General features: G+C 51.1%; 1 protein-coding gene across 8 annotated transcripts; it reads right to left on the bottom strand.

Moving 5' to 3' along the window:
* Window positions 1-1,187: 1,187 nt before the first annotated feature.
* On the bottom strand, window positions 1,188-19,539 carry LAT2 (linker for activation of T cells family member 2). 8 transcript variants are annotated; one of them, XM_065694208.1, is made up of 13 exons: window positions 19,445-19,537; window positions 11,016-11,121; window positions 10,280-10,319; window positions 8,708-8,751; window positions 7,792-7,846; window positions 7,081-7,124; window positions 6,511-6,549; window positions 6,067-6,097; window positions 5,886-5,941; window positions 4,062-4,127; window positions 3,246-3,308; window positions 2,330-2,414; window positions 1,188-1,561 (listed from the first exon to the last, which is right to left on the bottom strand). In XM_065694208.1, exons 1-13 carry the CDS (start codon window positions 19,487-19,489, stop codon window positions 1,249-1,251), a joined length of 987 nt encoding a protein of 328 aa, XP_065550280.1. In that variant the 5' UTR covers window positions 19,490-19,537; the 3' UTR covers window positions 1,188-1,248. The 8 variants fall into 8 exon arrangements, with proteins under 8 accessions (XP_065550280.1, XP_065550283.1, XP_065550282.1 ...); XM_065694211.1 differs by lacking the exon at window positions 19,445-19,537 and adding an exon at window positions 16,294-16,647; XM_065694210.1 differs by lacking the exon at window positions 19,445-19,537 and adding an exon at window positions 16,299-16,646.
* Between the last annotated feature and the right edge of the window lie 240 nt (window positions 19,540-19,779).

The raw sequence follows: 19,779 nt of genomic DNA, 5'->3' as shown, positions 1-19,779 counted from the left end.
TACAGGCTCTGGCAGATGTGGTTCAGCACCAGAAATCCTCACACACCTAAAACGTCCTGGAAGGACAGTGAACACACATGCACATACCCAGTGCAAGCAAAATCCATAAGGTTTTTCAGAACACAACTGTAATCAGTGCAATGAAAGTTCCTGTACAGCCCCTGGGTATCTTTCAGCGTAATGAGGTGACTGGCTGAAAAGCACTTGAGAAGCTTTACAAAGCTAAGCATGGATTTACCCCTGGCTACAACTGGCTGTTCTGGAGGGACGCAGGGCGGGGAATTGCTCAGACTCCCAGTAAGACAAGGGAAGATGCTGCAGACCCAGCTCCTGCCCTGCCTTCTTCGGCTCCACAGTTTTCAAACTCAGGTTTGGCAATGGAGGAACCTTATATCAGGAAAAAATAATCCATGTCCCTGCTTCGCAAGGCAGTAAACCTTGTACTGTAGTGTTCACCTAACAGCTAGAACTTTCTGGGAGCTCTCTAGCTGGACATTATTAAAGCATGCCAAGGATCTTTTACTGCTGCTAATCTCCTAATCATTTAATGGCTCCCTCCAGTTAGGAGATGAATCAGCAGTAGGTGTAACGTCACTGCACATCACTGGAAATGGAGCTCGTCCTTCCCCTCCAGCAAAAAATCCACATTCTGCAGCACTTCATGGAAAAAGTGGGAACTTCTTTGCGTGCTGAGTTAGTCACCACAGATGAACCGCTGGTGACAACCTCATGGCCCTGCAAGCAGGAGCAAATACATTCATAGGAGCTACAAGGCTTCTGCTAAGCCAAACTCCAACCTTCCCGCTGTTTCAGTGCACAAACTAGCCACCCATGATCTAGACATACAGCCAAGTCATTTGCAGCAGGATGCAGCTGACATCCCCTTCTGCTTCTCCAGAGCCTGTTTGCCCTTAGCTCCATTTCTCTGCTCACTCTTACCTGGCTTGAAGAAGTGTGTGTGAGCTGTGTCCCTTCCTGAAGCAGTTTTCTGAACTGATTTTAAAGAAGGCGCCTTTTAAGGAGCTACATTTTCTCCCCATCAGATCCTACACATCATTCCATGTCATAGAATCATAGAATAGTTAGGGTTGAAAAGGACCTTAAGATCTTCATGTGTTTCCATCTCTTGTCTCACCCAACCACTCAGACAAAATCTGCATTATAGCAAGCCACAATAAACCACTGCATTCTCTTTGGAGGCCTTTCAACTTTAATAAATAAGTGGTAAAATGGTGCCAAATCTGTGCATCAGGGCTCAAGAGACAAGGACTGTGTTTCAGGGCTGATGTTGCTACTAAAAGACTTGGTGCGGTTTCTCAGGCTGGCAGCTGTGGATCTGACTTTCTCAGCTGTTGCAGGGTCTTTGTATTGGTATAAACCAGATAATGAAACACAAGAAGAACTGCCATGGATACTGTGAATTACAGGCTGTGGATAAGGCAGGGATTTAATCCTCTTTAGCTCTGGTGAACAGGTTGGTATGACATTTAGCTCCAGAAAACCACTGCTATTGTAAAAGCAACCTCTGCCTTGCCAGTTCCTCTTTTGTAGGAAACTGCTTCTGTGGGAGAGCATAAGAACTAAATCAGAACATAATCCCTATGTCTTAATACCATCATGCATGAGTCACCCTGACAAATTAAGTAGCTGGCTGCATTACTGCTCGGCAATTTAAACACTCATTTCATGCTTGACAGGAGAAAACATTGCACAGAGTGGCCATCCTCCTTCCAGTGGACATGCAGGGAAATGAGATGGGAAATGGCCCGTGGCCATTGAGTACTTTCTCCAGTTGCAGGTTTGCAGTTGGACTTCCATGGGACTTCAAGCAGAGCATTGCTTCCTTTTAGTGGCACCTTCTGCATGATCTTGGGCACAATTTGGTGAAGAGATTCCTCTGAGGGATGGAAATCCCCCTGTGTGCTCACTGGTGTGCTCCTACAGCTCAGCTCAGGACTTCTTCAGGCTTTACACAGAGTACTTGAAATGAGGGGGGGGGGGGGGGGGGGGGAAATAGTGAGTCCATTGACTTTTAATCCCAGCTTTCAACTTCTTAACTCTGCTGCCCGCTACATTTTGTTTCTAGGGCAAAAAGCAGGGCCACACTATGGCTAACACAGAAATGTAATCCTCCCCTCCTCACAGTCTCTCTGTGGAAGAGGAATAGGTGCAGAACTGCTTATAAAAGTTACCATTAGAGCACTTTTATCACTGTTTCATGGCTAGTCTTCCCTGCCAGCAAGGGGCAAAGCTCCCACCAAGCTCTCTTTGGCATAAACCAAACCCTCTCACCCCCAAATAAATACATCAACCACTGGCTCTCCTTTACCTTTGCTTTGACAGCGGGGCAGGGCCTGATGCAGGAGCTGTGTTGACATAGTCTGGCTCATCATCAAGGCTTTCTGTCTGCAGAGCTGCGAGTGAGGGATAGGAAGCACTGATCAGTGAGTGGGTTGATCTAAAAACACATTCACACTATAGACATGCTCCGTGCTCTGCCAGTGTTTAGCCTTTGGTGACAACATGGCTTTATGCCTGGGCTAAGAAACCTCACATCGGCATCAAGGTCTCCTTGAAGGAGATTCAAAATGGTCACAGCGAGCAGTGAGCATGGACAGCATTTCAGAGCCAAAAGAGATGACTTAGATTTAGTTTAGAGAGTGTGCAAATAGGATAACAAAAATCACTTTACTTACACAGCTTCCAGTCCAGAGGCAGAAAGCTCTTATATATACATGCATACGTTCATCACTATCTCCCAGGCCAGACTACCAGTAAGGCTCACAGGAAGCCACATGTTAAACTGCGGTTTAAAGGTTAGCTTAAGAAATGTGAACCCGTGACTACTGCAGGACAGTGTTGGGCTGACCCACTGGATGTGCGTGCTGCACATTTCTCTGTCAAAGGGGATTACAAGGCTGAGCTTGCATCAGGGCAACTTGAAAACCTAAGAGGGTATAAGACATAAAGAGCAACATCCTCCTGTAGCATCCCACGGTCAGGGTTTAGGCACAGCCACCTACAGAGTAGCCTTTTGAGTACTAGAAACACCACACCCGCCCCCCCCAGCAGTATTCAAGGACGAGTGCGTGTAGCCATTTGCACATTGCCATATGTGTTAAGCATGGATGATTGGGGGGGCAAATAAGAGGGGGGCAATGGCCGCATTGCTGTGAGCATGGTCTGTACTGCTCAAGTGCCCATGAGCCCCATCCCTGCTTAGCAGACAATTGCTGGGAACATACCTTCTGCTTGATGGTGTTGCCATGTGTATATCGCCGAGCTGTTCTCATAGTCTGCAGCATCATCTGTGACCAAGGAGAGTTTGGACAGGATGATGCTGAACAGCAAAGGGACTAAAACTGGGCCTTTGTGACCCCCCCTCCTACAGCCCCATGCACGTGGCTGAGTTTCCAGCCAGGCGGCTGCTGTCCTGCCCTACATCTGCTGATGCTGCCTCATTGCTTTTCCAGCCTCGACCACGTGCCTGGGTATCTGCAGGCACAGATGGGATCAGGCTGGTCACTGCTGCTCCTGCCTCCCCTAATTCCTCCAGCGGGAGCAGGCCAGGCTTTAGCACTGCAGAAAGTGTTGTGTTAAATCTCTGACAGAAACCAAATTGACTTCCTATTCTGATTGCAGCATCCCAGAGCAGAAGCTGGAAGCCCTTAAGCTGACATTGTGGTCCAATGCTACCCTCCAGCAGCTCACTGCCTGCAGGCTTCTTGGGCTGGACATGGTGACGAAGCCCATGGTGAGCTGGGGGCTAGAACTGTGATCAGTCTTGGCTGTAACAACACTCAAAACCTCGAGGAGCAATGCATCCAAGTCAAAGGGATCAGTTGGAGATGAGCTCTCATCCCCTAAGTATTATCACATGCATCTTCCTGCAGCAATCAGAAACACTTCAGGTCTGCTCTGTGCCTGCAGCAGCCCTGGCAACAATAGGAAGAGCTGAGCCTGTGAATGAGGAGGGTTTCCTGAGCTGAGCAGGTCATCCCCCCCTCTGCACTCCCAGGTAGCTTTGTGTGACACACGTGAACCACAACAGCAGCACCTACCCAGGTCCGAGCCCTGAGACGCTCCAATGATGATGTTTTGGTAGGAATGCGAATCCTCCTCTTTTTCTGGTGGAGAGAAGAAAGGGGAGGGGACAAAGGACAAAAGGAAGAGTAGGTGAAGACCCCTCAGCACCTGCAGGAGAGGGCTGTTTCCCACAGAGAAACTTACATTAGCTAAAATCCCATCAGTCTTCGTGACAGCCTGCGCTGACCCAGGGATGGGGCATCCCCAGCGCACGGGTCATTGATGCACCATGGGAGCACCATCACCAACAGCATGGAGCCACCCAAGGACAAGCAGTGGAAGCTGGTCCTGAGGCACCAGGACTTTCCCTATGGACGGGAATAAACCCAATAAGCATAATTACCAGCCCTATAGCAGCCCTGAGGTGAACAGGGGAAGGTGAGGAGTGAATCCTCAGGTTCCCAGCCCAGGCTGGCAGTCAGAAGGGGTTTTTCCTTCCTGGCAAGCATTAAGTTTGCAACTGTGAAGTCTTCTTGGGCTTGTTCTTAGTTTCTAGGAAGGAAACTGAGCCCCATTCCAAGCACATCAAATCTAACAGCATCTAGAACCAAAATCAGCTTGGAATAATTTAAGACTCCCAACGCCTTTGTTCTGTTGCTGGTTATTTCAGCCCTGGATGGGCCCTTGAGCAGCTGAACCATATATTGCTAACCTCCAAACCTGCACCCACTGATGCCAACACCACCACTGACACACAGCACTTGGTGTGGACATGGCCCCTGAGCTGGGAAACTTTACAGACCCCATAAGCACCACTGCAGCCCACCCTGGGACCCTCAGTGCTGCTCCCAAGCCCCACTGAAGGGGAGCAGCACCGAGCTCAGCCAGGACAGGCAGTCCCTGAGGGCTGAGGGCTCTGCTGTCTAAAACCATGCTGGGCAGGAGGGGAGGGCATTAGCCAAAGGAGCCACTCAGCCCAGCTCTGCAGCAGCTTCACATGTACATTGGCTCTAGGCAGCCCTCAGCCACTGAAAAGGCATTAAAACCAGTAAGGGATACAAACCCATTCATGTTAATAACAGTCGAGTTTCTCTTTCTCCCCCTCCAGCCTCTTTTTTTTTAAATAAAGTAAATTTTTTGGTAAGCAAGGTATTTTTCCTATTTTTTTGTTAATCTTTTCTTTTTGTGCTCCCCCCCCCCCCAGCCTCTTTATATAAAAACAGGATTCCTGCTTTGAAATTCATTTTAGATAAAAATAGATCAGTGTCCGAGTCAGCACAGAGAAGTGCTGGGTACCCAGGGAGGTGGGAACATTGCAGAGATGCAGTATTTGCCTTGCAAAGATGCACTTGCATGGAGCAGTGTGTTTCATCCCACTTCCATTCACCAGCTTCATAAACCAAGCACACAAAATGACTGAAGGTGTTCCCTTGGCAAAAAGCTTCAGGGGTGAGGATGTGCCCATCCCCGTGCTTTTGGCCAGGACCACGTGGGGCTGCAGCCTCTGCTCACATAAACCAGACTGAGCTAAGAAGAGGGAAACGGCCTCACTACCCTGAATGCTCTTGCAGTGATGGATAATTTGGTGCTGAAACAAACTAAGAACAGTGTTTTGTGCAGTTAGAACCAAGAATAAACTTGGGCTGTCCTGAGATGGACTGGTCGGGGCTTGGGCATCCTTCAAGCACCACAGCTCCACTACACCCCTTAATGAACGTGACTCCTGGACCACGCTTGCTTCAAGCCATATGGCAATAACACACAGACCTGGACAAGAAGAGTCTTGTGAGCTCCCTGAGCCACCACAGCTAGGCTGGTGGCCTGAGAAGAAACCCATCTCACTCACATGGAGGCCTTACCCTTGGGTGGTGTGAAGAACGTGGCACTGTTGTAGTAATCCAGAGATATGGGCTCCCTGCAGGAAGAGCAGCCAGAGTTAGCTCCTCTTGCTCACAGCCTGAGCTAGAAGAGAGATAGGGCTGCACTGGGGCCAGTATGGCTCTGCTCCATCATGCTGGTGGGCAGCACCCAGCTACTTACACGTAGGCATCATCACCTTGCAGGCAGTCTTCTGCAAGCACAAAGGGTTTGCCATCAGCACAGATACCACTGCATGGACCCAAACCAGCATCCCAAAGCACAGCTGGACCGATGCCCCAAGCACAGCTAAAGCAGATGTCCCCAGCACAGCCCCAAAACCATCCACACACAGAGCCAGGAGGCTGGAGCAGGGGGAGGCAGCCCCAATCCACCCCAGGCCCTGAGAAAACCAGGGCTCATGGACAGATCCTGCCAGCTGGCAGGGAGATCAGGAATATTCTCCCTGGTTTGGGAAAGGAGAGCACAGCCCCATGCACCAGTAATCCTCTTAGGGTCAGCGTGTCTTACATGCAATCACTACATTAACCAAGCCCAGCTGCAGCGTTGGCTGCCTGCATGCTCCCATCACCTTCCCTCCGCAGACCCCTGGGCTGTAGCATTTACCTGTCCAGAAATCCCGATACCTGGACTTGGCCCTGCTCCCTGGGGAAAAGCAGAGGGATGCCTTACACTCAGGCTGACAAATGGGAGCAGTTCAGTGATGGAGCCACTGAGCATTTTAGCATCAGCCGCTTTGTCCCCACTAAGCTCTTTAAGGCCAGGAGACATGGCTGCAGGACTGGATGCCCCAGATACTGGGACAGCCAGGGGTGATACTTGGAATAACCTGGCCCTGTGGCTCTAACCAGGACTGCTCAGCACTGGGTTTTCAACTCAGACCCAGGCTAGGTCCTGTTAAGCATCACTGTGCAGCAGCATGAGTAGGTGCTACTAACAAGAGTGAGCTTTATCATTGCCCATCTTGTTCCCAGGATAACACCCCATTGCCCTGCCCGGGTCTGGCAGGGAGTAACGAGCCTTGCAGAGGCTCCATCTTCCCAGTGGGAGCTCCCAGCTGGCACCTACACAAATGAGCCAGGATCTGCAACATCCCCGTTTAGGAATTCTGTGGTAGGTGCTCCCATGCGGATGGGGAGAGCATCGCACCAGCGCCCATCCCGGGGGGATGCTCACCATATCCAGCGTGACGGGTGGCACCGAGCTCCTTGGTGGTTTTCCTGACAGAGGGAAAAAGGAGCTAAAATTCCAGGTGTGAGCAAACAGCAACAGGATTACAAACCACAGCAGTGACTAAGCCGGAAAGACCATGTGTGAAACCTGCCTGCAAGGTTATAACAGGATACTCATCAAGCAACGTGAGATGAAGAGTTTGGAGTCAAATCCCAAGATGGGAATAACTGTGCTTGAATATTGCTGCAGAGTTGTTGCAGCCATGGAGTTCAGGAGGGGGTTGGTGATGGGGAGAAGGGGATTTCTTGCGCCAAACTGCTTACAAGCAAAGAATGGCCACTTCTTTTCCTTGATGTGCCTGTTATGTACAGCCACAGCTCATTTCCTTGGATTCGGGTTAAGTAGTTGCCAGTAGAATGCAGCCAAACTGCAGAAAATCCAGAAAAAGCCTAAACCCACTATTGACCATCAATAAATTAAGCAATCTGGTCTAGTTGAAGATGTCAATGCACATGCCAGGGGGGCTGAACTGGATGAGCTTTGAAGGTCCCTTCCAACCCAAACTATTCTATGATTCTTACACCAGCGTACCCCAAGGCACATTTGTATGGTCCAGAACCCAATCCCAAATCCAAAACATTTGCGTATCTTGGCTGAGCTTATCCAACCTTGGCTCTGCAGCGGGATTTTGTTTGCTTGGGGTTTGTTACCTACCTCACTATCGACAAGTTCTCAGGTTCCTTAACTTGTTCCAGCCTTCGGGTCATAGCTAGCACCAGGAACAAAACAGGGTGTTAATGGTCCTGGTAGCAGCAGGTGTTTCAAAGAGCACAGAGCATCCACCACAGCGGATCCCATGGTGCTGGCCAGCATTCTTCTAACACGTCCCAAAACAGCTTCCAGAGCATTCTTTTAAAGTTCATAAATGGCCAAAAAGGAAACAAATGGAGGGAAAGCTGGTGTCTGTGCAGAGCGCTGAGCTGGCAAACACACACCAGAGGAACTGCAGCCCCAACTGCTGCCTTATTGCCTGTTCTCCCCCAAACCTGTTCGATTTGGAGCCTTTGCCATGCTCAACACCCCTCCCTTCACACTGCAGGACGCATCAGTACGTTGTGATGCTGTGATTAGGCTGGGCTGAAGCAGAGACTTGCAGGGGGTTACGGAGCTCAGGCCCAGGCAGGTCCCAGGAATGGGACCCTGCAGATGGTGACATTTAACACAGACCCATCAGCAGCTCGCTTCGGGATCACAATCTAAAGGTCAGTGTCTAACCCAGCTTGCTGCAGGAAGCAGGAAGGGGGCGATGGTTAATGACTCACTATCAGTTTGGGTTCCCCCACGCTGTTGTTTGCACAGGGTGAGCAGAGCCGTTTGAAGAGCCCCAGTTAGTAAGAGATTGCGCTTTGATGACACTGCTTTAGCAATCTGTTTTCAATGCAAAGGGAGATTCTTTTCCTAGAGCTCAGAATTCACACACCTAGGAGCATCTAAGGCGGCTTGTATAGTCTCAGACCTATGACATTTCATCGTCTGGCTTCAAGGTGACTCTATTTTTACTTTCCCCCGGTTCTGTGCACGCAGGACCTGCCCCCTGCAGTGTAGGAGCCCCTGCAGTGCTCATACTCACTGGCATGGGATCGGATCACCTCAAAACTCTGATGGCTTCTGAGCCTGGAAAAAACAGAGGTACAACCTCAGCTGAATTTTGGGGCCTATGACAAGGAAAGCAAATGCAAGAGACCTCCCTGTCTGGTGGGTGGAGGGAGGAGAGCACAGCCTCCACACTGGGCTGGATGAAACACAGAGGGAGCATCACTCAGCACATCATCCAGGACCTGTTGTGAGCTGGAAACAGTGTCCCAGGCTCCAATTTGTCTCTTTAAAGTCAAGATGTGCTTATGGGCCACTGGCAGAGCAGCCAACGTCAGCTCAGAGAAGGTCTTGGGATGAGGAAAACATCATTTAGGATAATTCCTGTTCTGACACTTTATGAATGGGTTAAGCCCAGAAGAGTATTTCCACCCGCAAAAACTTGGGTGCTCACCCATGAAATGGCTTCAAACCCCACTGCTTCACCTCTGCTGCTGTCCCCGCCCCTCCCAACATCCCTTAACATCAACTTGAAAGCAATAACATACAAGATCAACAATAACATTAACACAGATGCCCAGGAACCACATTTTAGTTAACACAGGCGATGCTCTTTAGAGCACAAGAGGATTCAACAGCTCTTCCACTGCAGGTGCAGACAGGCACCTGTTAACTCTGATTTTGGGACCCTGAAAGCATCCTCTTCCTCCCCTTTCCCTTGGGTCACCCTCTGTCCCAAGCCAGTATTCATGGCACAGAGCTGGCCATGGTAGATGAGGTGTCCAAGGACCTCACTGCAAGGCCTGCAAACTTGGAGTTAACCTATTCCGCTCTCAGAAAGCCTGAACTACCCCAGACCGGATCTCTAACAGGAGCAGACACCACCATGAGCCTGAAACCAAACCACCTAATCCAGGTATCAGTTCCAAGGAGTCAGGACAATTCAACACAAGCCCATGGGGGACAGAGCCTGTGCCGGCTTTAACATCGGTCTGCAATGGACCACATCAGAGCTTTCCCCCATCCTCGGCAAGCAGAGCCAAAACAAACACCCTGACCCCACACAGGCGTTTGCAGAGCCCCTTTGCACCGTGTTTACTCCTATATCAAAGGTTACAGGCCAGCTTTTTCACTTTTTCCTTTTATCACCAAGCTGCGGTTTGTCTGTTGCTGGAGGAAACAAGTGGGGTGCGGTGTGTACAGTGCATTTCCTTCGCTGCTCATGCTGCAGGTCAGTGGTTGCTCTGGCTCAGGGTCCCACCAGCGCCAGCCAAGGGCCTTGTTTGTGAAGTTACCAACCTCTCTACCTCATCTCGGGGCACAACAGGGCAGGATAAGGACTTGCCCTTCCAATTCTCACAGAGCTTCTCCCAGCTGGTGAATGACTCGCAGGAGTCCCGGGCAGAGCTGCAGTGTCAGTTCGGGTTGTTCTTTGTAAAGGCACTGCCCCTTCTGCAGCCCCTGGGCTGGCACACGCTGCCCTGCGTTCCCCATTCCGGGGTTATTTCATCCCAGCTGTGATCCATGGAGTGGGTCTGGCTCTGGCCAGGTCTCGCCCCGAGTGAGCTGTCTGGGGAGAAAAAGCGAAGGATTGGGAAAAGCAACTTACTGGCTCCTCTGCTCATTCAGCTGCTTCTCTTGCTTGGTAGCTGGAAGATAAGGAGAAAAAAGCCCTTAGAAAAGGATCATTTGGGAGTTAAAGATCAGAAAGACCAATAAAACACATTCACCAACCTTCCTCACCCAGGAGCATGCAAGGACAGCAGAAACAGCAGTCGTGATGCGGTTTTGACTGATGCTTTTAGACCGTGCTTATATTATCTCAGACACCAGAGCAAGTGACCCATTCCTGTCCCCTGAACTGCAGCCTCTCTGCCCCAGTAAAGCCCACACCGTGCTCAGAGGTGGGCTCAAACCCCCACTAGGGTGGGTGCTCACCCATTCTCTTTGTACTTAGTGTCTATCTGAATTCATGCCCCAGACTCTCCTCCCGTGCCTCCCCTCCTCCTGCCCGTCTGCCCCAGAGCCTCTGCATCCAGAGATGCTCCTCCTGGGTGGGTTTTCCCAAAGCCACCCACCACAGTGACCAGGGAGAGGGGTCTGCAGCCCAGGGAGTCGCACCCACCCCAGGGGAGGGATGCTGTGAATTGGGGGGTCCTTCCCCCAGTTGCTCTGTGACCACCAGCAGAGACCCTGCAGAGACCCTAGAGCATCCCTGTGAGGGCAAAGCTCCTTGAGCTGCCACATGGCTGAGCAGAACCCACCCCCCCAAGAGGGGACATCCCAAGAGCAAAGGGGTGCACGGGGCCACAGGCAGCACCCAAAGCACATGGTCAGGATCTTACCCGAGCGCTGGCACTTGGCGCACAGGCTGATGGCGGCCCCGAGCAGCATCAGCGCAGCGGCTGCCCACAGCAGCTCCATCTGCACCATGGCCTGGCCGCATTCAGCCTGAAACAGAGGGTAGCCTGTGAGCATTGGCACGCTTCCACCCCCCCAGACACATGCCCTTTGCCTTCGCAGCCCCAAAGGGCCGGGTGCTTGCTGAGGGTGCAAGACAGGCTTTAGGGTTGCGTTACAGGGCGGCAGAGCAATGCCCTTTCTCTGCTGCTCTGGTCTGGGGCCCACACACACTAAGATCTGGAGCTAAACCCCTATTTCACTGTAGGGAAAGAGACTCATGAAGATCGCTTCAGGACACTAGCACAAAGAGGAAAACCACACTCGGGTCTGCTCATTCCCACTCCCATAACACACTTTGCCATCATCAGACATTGTCAGATGCCATCTGTTAGTATCTGGAAGAGAGGGCAAAAAGGGCAGCTTTGAATATTCCCAAGTGCCTCCAAGACCTTTGTACCAGAAGCTTTGGCTATTTCCCTGCAGCACAGAGTTACTTTAAATGTTCAATCCCCCACAGTTTTCCCTGCCTTGGGCTGGCTCAGACACCAGCTCTTCCCTCCCTTCCGTGAGAGGCTCTTCCACAAACAGCAGCTCACATTTTGTGACGATCAGCATGATCTGGCTTCAGTTTCTCCCTTTAAAATACAAACCACCCTATAAATACCCCAGCAACCGGCCTGCTGGGAGCGAGAGGGATCCCTTCACCCATGGCTATTCCCCAGGGATGGATTTTTCTTTACTTACAGATTATTTTAATCTATTTTTTTTTTTTGTTTTTTAATAAAATTCTCCTTTGGCCCCTAGGGATGGGGAGACTTCAACTCGCCAAAGGCCAGGGCATCACAGCTCTGCCTGGCAGGAAGATTTCCTATTGCCTAACTGGAATCTCCCTTATTACAGTTTAAGCCTGTATTGTACTGGTATAGCCACTGTGGGTAAAAGGAGGAAATGTGTGTATTTAGATTGGAGGAAATACAGATATATGTAAAATGATTACAATAATTGAAACTATTTAAACAAATAGCAATAAAAGACAATACAAAACAGCCTCTTGGTTCTACCCTGCTCAGCACCATCTGCCTCTGTGTGTGTAAAGTAGAATAAATCACAATTCTCTGCCCAAACTCAGATTACCCATTCACGGTGGAGAAAACTCTTCTCGCAGCAGCCCAGCCCTCAATGCTGACCAAGCATCCTCCTGCCCGTGCCAATCGCTCAGTGCTGACCGAGCATCCTCCTGCCCATGCCAGTCACTCAGTGCTGACTGAGCATCCTCCTGCCCATGCCAGTCGCTCAGTGCTGTAGTCAGGGATGCTGGTGGAAGGTTTGTGGTCCAGATTGGCTTTGGAGTCCCAGTCCTATGCCAGTGTCATAATGACCATGGTGTAAATCAGTGTGAGGCAGAGGAAAGACAGGAAAGACCCAGTCTCCCATTTCTGCTTTGGACAGCCCCTCGAGCACAGCATCGCTCTGCCCCTGCCAGGAGGGAGGGATTGCAGAAGGACAGGATGAGGTTTGGTGTCAGCATCCTCTCAGTGATGCACACACACAGTCTGGCTGCCCAAAAGTGACCCCACACCCAGCACAAGTTGGCTTCGAGACCATCTTCTCTGCTTGTGAGCAGAGTGGGTCTATTTGTGCTCCCTTCCAGGCTGCCTTGAAGGGCTCACAAGGACACGGCAGCTCCCGGCACTCATTGCACTGTGGCTTTGCTCTTTATAAACTCCCCAGTGGCCTTTCCCTGCAGAGTTTCTTGCAGCACATTCTGAAGATGATGGGATGAGTTGTGTTAAACTACCAGCATGCCCAGAACGCCATGGACCTGCCCCAGGGATGCTGGACCAGCACCCAGTCAAAACCATGTGGTTTATCACATCATTTTCCCTTGGCGCAGCATCCCCCATGGAAATCATGAGCTGTGGATCATTTCTAAAGCATCTGCAAGAGGCAGCTAAGGGAAGGGGACCCTATGCTGGTGACTGAAATTCGTTATACAAAGGGCTGTAACACTGCTGGTGCAGTTGTGGGTTTGAAGCGGGGGGGGTGTTTGGGGTTCCCCCCCTCTTTTTTCTTTCCTTTAAAGAAAAGGTCAGAGCTGAAGGCACCTGACTACACTGACCTCTTTTGTACTGCTACAGGACAGGCTGCCAGCTCCCTTCTGCAGCTGGGTTTGTTTCTGCAGTGGGGCAGTAACACCCCAAACCCAGGCTGCTCCCAAGCCCCTCACTCAACAGGAACACCAGAGGTGGATATTTGCAGTGATGCTGAGCAGGGCATTACACATCCCATCCCCATCACAGCATCCCCCACGGGGAAAGCTCCTGCAGACACCAAGCCAGAAGCACAGCTCCAGCCCAGGGGTTCAAACACCCAAGTGCAGGGATATCCCCTCTTTCGGCCCAAACCTCCTCTCGTAAGGAGCCGATGGGAGGAGGTGATGAACAGATTTATGACGAGCAGACGGCTGGCAGCACATAAATGCAGTATTTGGAAGGCTGACCGTGCTTTCCCTGCTCCCTGCCTTGGGGAGGTGGGAGAGGAGAAAACACAAACTCAAGCTGCTGAGGTCTGTGATGAGGCCTGAGTGCATCAGAAGGATGCACCAAGTTAATGACTTGCTTTCGAGATGCTAAATTCAAACATGGGGAGAAAACAGGTTCGCATCTAGCTCCAGGAGTGACACTCGGATGGTGTTGAAATGCCCTGCTCTGTTTCTGCACTTCCCTGTTCCCCTTTTCTGTTGGTTTCCCCCCCCCCCCCGTTTCGTGCTGGCCGAAGTTCCTCCTTGCACGAGGAAGTTGGTGCAGCCACAGCGCGTGCCTCTGGCACCAACACTGCCAAATCCCCCAGGAGCAGCCGCTCCCAATAAGCGGTTCCAGGGAGAGCATCGCACTGGAGGCTGGGCAAAGCCACAGTCCCCGAAGCACAGCACCCCTCCTGCGAGGGGGAAGCACGCCTTCTGCACACGGGTTGCTCTTTTCATGGCCTCGGGTATTCGTAGCAATCAAAGAGACAAACAGGGCTTACAATGGGAAGAATGAATTTGCCGATGATCATTCCCTGTGCACGTGCCAGTCCCATCAGCTGGTGCGGAGGGTTTCTGGTCCTAAATGAAGGATTAAACCCAGTGACAGGGCTTACTACAAACAGCCAAGGGAAGGAGAGGTTGTTTTATGAGGGAAGACTGAAAGGTCTTTCACTTTTAAGTCTACTAAAGCAGAGGTTGAGAGTGCATGGACATCAGAGTGAGAGCACGTGGATATTCTCTGTCAATCTGTCCAAGAGCAAAACACCAAAGTGAGAAAAGCTGTCATTTAAACAAGAGAATACTGGCTGCTAAAATGAGTGGCTGTAAGGGGGATATGCACAGGCTAGGAAGAAAGTTCTTAATGGATGCGATGCCTGGAGGATCTTTCCAAGGGCAGGAGAAGAGGCAAAAAGCCCACTTAAAAACCCTTTAAGAGTACTTCAGCCATACTTAAACTGTTTGATGAAAGCCCAGGAGAGTGAGCGATGTGCTGATGCGGCAAAAAGGGCCGGTTTTCTGCAGATCACTCTTAATGAAGTCATTTCAGCCCTTTGCAGGCACCAAGCCCACCCCCCGAAGCCTCTCACTTTGTAAGAGGAGGACTGAAACTGCAGGTCTATACCATGCACCCAACCTAGCTGTAAAAATAAAGGCCCCAAAGGCAAATACAAAGCAGCCATCGTGTGTCCCCTCCGGAAAGCTGGGTGCTCTGCACCAGTTTGCGATAGATTAAGACTAATTCGGACTGATTGGATGAGTCACGGCAGGAAACGTAGAGCCGGGAGTTTATTTAGAACCTCGCCATATGAAATTAGCACAGGGACTCCTCGCACAGACGCAAGGCTCACCCTGACTCAACGTCCCCAAGGAAAGAAACGCTGCTTTCTGCTTGTCTGCCTTGCCCCAGAAAGCCCCATCGATGGAGGAACTGAAGTCTCCAAGGGAGCTGCTGGGGTTGGAACCACTTCAAGGACCAGCGCTGAGCCTCCAGCCAGGCTCCTTTCCGAAGGCCTCCACGTCCCATTTCCTACCAGTTTTCTTAGGAAAGCTGCTGCTGTATAGATAAAGTCTGGTTTTCTACAGCTACTCAACTCAAGCGGACCGTGCTTCATTGTATACCGGGGAGCAGTAGATGCGTTTCAATAGAACACAGGACAAGAGAGAAAACAGGAATTGATAGATCAGCTTTCACATAGATCATCACCTCGTAAAATGCTTTAAAACACCTCAGGTGGGAAACACAGCACAAAATCCTAATCACAAGCAGCACGGTAGCAGAAATACCTTGTATTTGTCCTAAACTTCCCCCGTTTCAGGCAGCATCAAAGCCATGCAGCATCCTTCACCACTGCTGTGGAGTCCGGGGGGATGCCACGTTAGGAACTGCAGATATGGGCAACCCACATGGACATAACTCAGTACTCTTATGTAGTCCAGAGCGATGAAATGAGCTAATATCACACAAAATTATCCTGTTCTGCTTAAGTGTCTACCTCTTGGCCTGTATTACACTGAATATCGATCACAAGAGAAAACTGCTGCAAAAACAAAGGTCTTTTCATCCAGGATTAGCAATTTCAAGCATTTATATGCAGTAAAAGACGTACGGTCATCTACCTAATGCCAGTCAGCCCTGAAACTGCTGGAAAACACAGAAAGTGGAGCTCAAGTCAGCTATTATGTAGGGCTGGGCTTTGGAAGGGGAAACAGAGCAGGCTGCAGCAGTCCCAGAAACTATAGGCAGGAGCCAGCAGCAGGACTGATGGGATGTGGGATGAGGGCAGCTCAGCCTCAGTCTTCTAGAACATCGCAGTAGAGGTGAATGCAGAAATCATGCAATTGAAAACCATCACCAGCTGGAGTGGGGAACGTACAGAATAGCCTCGTGAAACAGGCTGCACGGGGCAGTCTCCTCTTGGGTGAGAGGGGCACAAGAAGAGTTATTATTCACACCTTGGAGGTGTTCAGAGGGAGTTTTCGCACCTTGGAGCTTGTCTGGTGAGGGCCACGAGCAGCAGTGAGGGGTAACTCGCAGCGTGTGGCTTTTCAGAAGGGTTTTCCAGGGGCGAGCCCTCTTTAAAGAGGGTGACCGAGGTCCAGCCCAGGATCTCCGAGCTCACTGAAATCAGTGCCCCCAAAGTGCACACAACCCCAGGGGCACTTCTGTCCCCATCCCTCCTTCCCTCTCCCACCTTACTTAGCTCAGCCGCTGTCCCCCGTGCGTCCCATCTCCTCCTGCGTCTCACAGCCAACAGCCACCAACGCTGGAGTCAGCTCCTCTGAGCTTCTGGTTTCCTGTCACCATCTGAATCACTCGCCCCAGCATCCGCCGGTCAGCCCCTGGCGAGGGGACCGCGGCGCCGCTCGCACAGGCTCACCCCGGGCAGGACTTTATCAGCCACAGCGAGAGGAAGAGGCCGTGGTGGTGAGGAGCCCTGCGGCTGCCAACGTCCCTTCGCAAGCAACCCTTGAGGTTCAGATGGGGCTGGTGCCCCCCAGAAGTGCTTTGAGCGCTGCGCCTGGGCAGGATCTAACACCGCACGCTGCGAGCGGCGGATGCCGCTTGGAAAAACTCAGGGCAGGTAAAGCAAATTGCAGGTTCTCCGTTAGGTTTTATAGAGGAGATGATGCCTTAAAGGCAGCAAACAGCCCGAGGTCACCGCTGTGAACAGCCAGACCTGGAGCTCTGGTCCGGAGCTGTGAGAATAAACCTGTTTCTGACTGCCCAGCGTTGGCGGTTTGCAGACATCAGACACCATTTCACTGCACTCCTGGAAACCCAGCAGTAGTTCCTTGGTGTTTTGGTGCTGAACTAGAAGAAGGAGGGTTTGTGAATAATGGGGAATTGATCTACTGGCTCAGAGCCCTTACAGCACATGAAATACGGACCCTGCTCCAGGCACGGGAAAGGCTGCATGCATGCAGCAGCCCTATGGAGGTGTAGCTACTGGAGCACAACAGCCAGGCAGGCACACGCTTCACAGCTGCAAACAGAGCAACGCCTGGTGCTGGCTCTCCCTGGGGCTCTGAACGCTCCGCTCGCACACAGGCACCGAAATCAGGCAGTAAAGGGAAATTCTGCTGTATTTAAAGTAGGGCGCTCTCAAGCTGCCAGAAGCGGTCACCCACATCCACCTCTGTTAGGGGGGCTGGCTCCGTCACAGACATCACACAACACCCAGCTATTGCCACTCCGGGACGGGGAGTTTTCTCTCAAGCTTTCAGAGGAAACACGGCTTTGGTACGAGTGGTCAGGCTTACGAACAGGTAAAATAGGGGTGCCGAAACCAGACTGGCACTCTTGTAGCAGTCCCAGCTGCAGGAAATTATCCATTATTGGGCAAATTCCTTCCCTCGCTTCCCTTTTCAGGGGTCTTGTTTGATCCTGCCTGGCTGTTTTCCCTCCTTGAGCTTAGTCTGTAGCGGGGGTGCATTTTTGGCTTTTCCAGGTACATCCACGGCCCGTACTCCTGGTTAAACCTGCTCCGGTGCATCTTCCCGGACTTCCTCCTCAGTGTGGTCAGTGATCGAACCTAAACATCTGTATACACCGGTGGTCATTCACTTCTAAAGTGATCTCGCCTCCTGTGAAAGTAATGGTCGCTCCCAAGCGTTCCAGTAAGTCTCTCCCTAGGAGAGCTTTTGGGCAGTTAGGCGTATATAAACACTCACGAACGCCCCATTGCTTTCCCAATTGATATTTCACTGGTTTACAAACACGTTCACACTTCGTCTCCTCCAGCTCTAACCCAGGGTACAAAAGTCATCGCTTTGATGAGCATCACAAAACGTGGGCGCAGGAGCCTATCTTGAAATGGGAACCGAAGATCAGGAGAGCAAGACCCAGCTTTGCCAGCTCGTGTGGTATCCCCTGTATAAAGGATACTATAGAATGCTTTCCTGGCTGCTAAAAGGCCAATTTTGCAGCAACTCTTTCTAGCACAGGTCTTCACTATGAAGCAGTTTATTAAGGGCTTTCTAGTGGGTTTTTTAATGTGTTTAAACATAACCTAATAACAAAAGTTCTACCAAGGAGCTCTTTATAGCAGAATTGATGTTCTGAACACGCTGGAGACAATTGCAGCTTGTTTCTCATGTATTTGTCCCATGTATTTGCTTACAGGTTCTCTGGTGGGTCTCACCGCTCCAGAGATGACTCAGTGCTGTGCTACCGACGTTACCACAGTTGGTAATGAAGGCACCTTGTGTTAGCCCCCTGCTTGTCTCCTGGACTGATGCTCAGCCTCTCTAGAAGCTGTTGTGCCCAAGGGGGAAAGCAGCAGGGTCACTCCCAGTGCATTACAGCAGGGATGCCCTTCAGAGACCTCAGTCCTCTTAAGAGGGTACCCACCTCGATGTCTAGCCTGGATGCAGTAACGTGTACCGCTGCAGTAACGTGGACCGCTGCAGTAACGTGTACCGCTGCAGTAACGTGTACCGCTGCAGTAACGTGTACCGCTGCAGTAACGTGTACCGCTGCAGTAACGTGTACCGCTGCAGTAACGTGTACCGCTGCAGTAACGTGTACCGCTGCAGTAACGTGTACCGCTGCAGTAACGTGTACCGCTGCAGTAACGTGTACCGCTGCAGTAACGTGTACCGCTGCAGTAACATGGACCGCTGCAGTAACGTGTACCGCTGCAGTAACGTGTACCGCTGCAGTAACGTGTACCGCTGCAGTAACGTGTACCGCTGCAGTAACGTGTACCGCTGCAGTAACGTGTACCGCTGCAGTAACGTGTACCGCTGCAGTAACGTGTACCGCTGCAGTAACGTGTACCGCTGCAGTAACGTGGACCGCTGCAGATCCCATCTCCCTGCTTCCTATTTCTCATGAGAAGAGCTTGGTGCAGGGGTTCAGGATGAGAGCACTCACCCCAAGCACCTACCAACACAACCATGAGCTCTGCTCCTCCTGAGGCCAGACCAAGCCCCCTTGGACACCAAACCCACTTCAGACTCCACTCTCCGTCCTCTCCCTCCTGTAACCCCCTTGTGTTTCATACAGACCTACTGCTGGAAACCATTTGTGGTCTAATAAAACCATTTCTGGTCTGAAAAGAAGGTCAAAGACACAGGAACCTCATGCTTTTATCTACTGCAATAAATTACATAAAATGCCACATTACACTTGCACCTTCCCACATACTTCTCAAAGCTTACCCATTTCAGCTTGGTTTTGTTTTTCCCCCTAAAAACACATAGCAGCTACTCCTGCAGTTAGTTTTACCAGCTAACCAAACCCTCTTTTTCTCCCGTTGATACACAGTTAACCAGCTGTAGAAAGATCTCTTTGGGCCCAGAAAGATTATGAGAACCCCTTCTCCACCCTGCCCACCTTACCTGCTGAGGCTGGAAGGCTGAATGGCCTTGGAGATCAGCTCCCATCCTTCCTGATGAAGGTGGGGTCTGCTTAAAGCCCAGCTGGTTTTGCTTGAACCAGGTGTTAAGACTAATGCTGATCAGAAATCAGCAGTGAAACAAGGATGAGAAAATGTTGCATCATCTAAACCGGCCTTTCTGCAGAAGCATACTGTTCATAAGGGCCTGCAGGGACAGGCCAGGGGGAATGGCTTTAACCTGCCCGAGGGGAGACTGAGCTGAGCTCTTAGGCAGAAGCTCTTCCCTGTGAGGGTGCTGAGGCGCTGGCACAGGGTGCCCAGAGAAGCTGTGGCTGC

The sequence above is a fragment of the Lathamus discolor genome, chromosome 14 (genome assembly GCF_037157495.1).
Source record: "Lathamus discolor isolate bLatDis1 chromosome 14, bLatDis1.hap1, whole genome shotgun sequence".
NCBI lineage: Eukaryota > Metazoa > Chordata > Aves > Psittaciformes > Psittacidae > Lathamus > Lathamus discolor.
This window is presented reverse-complemented; position numbering and strand designations above follow the sequence as displayed.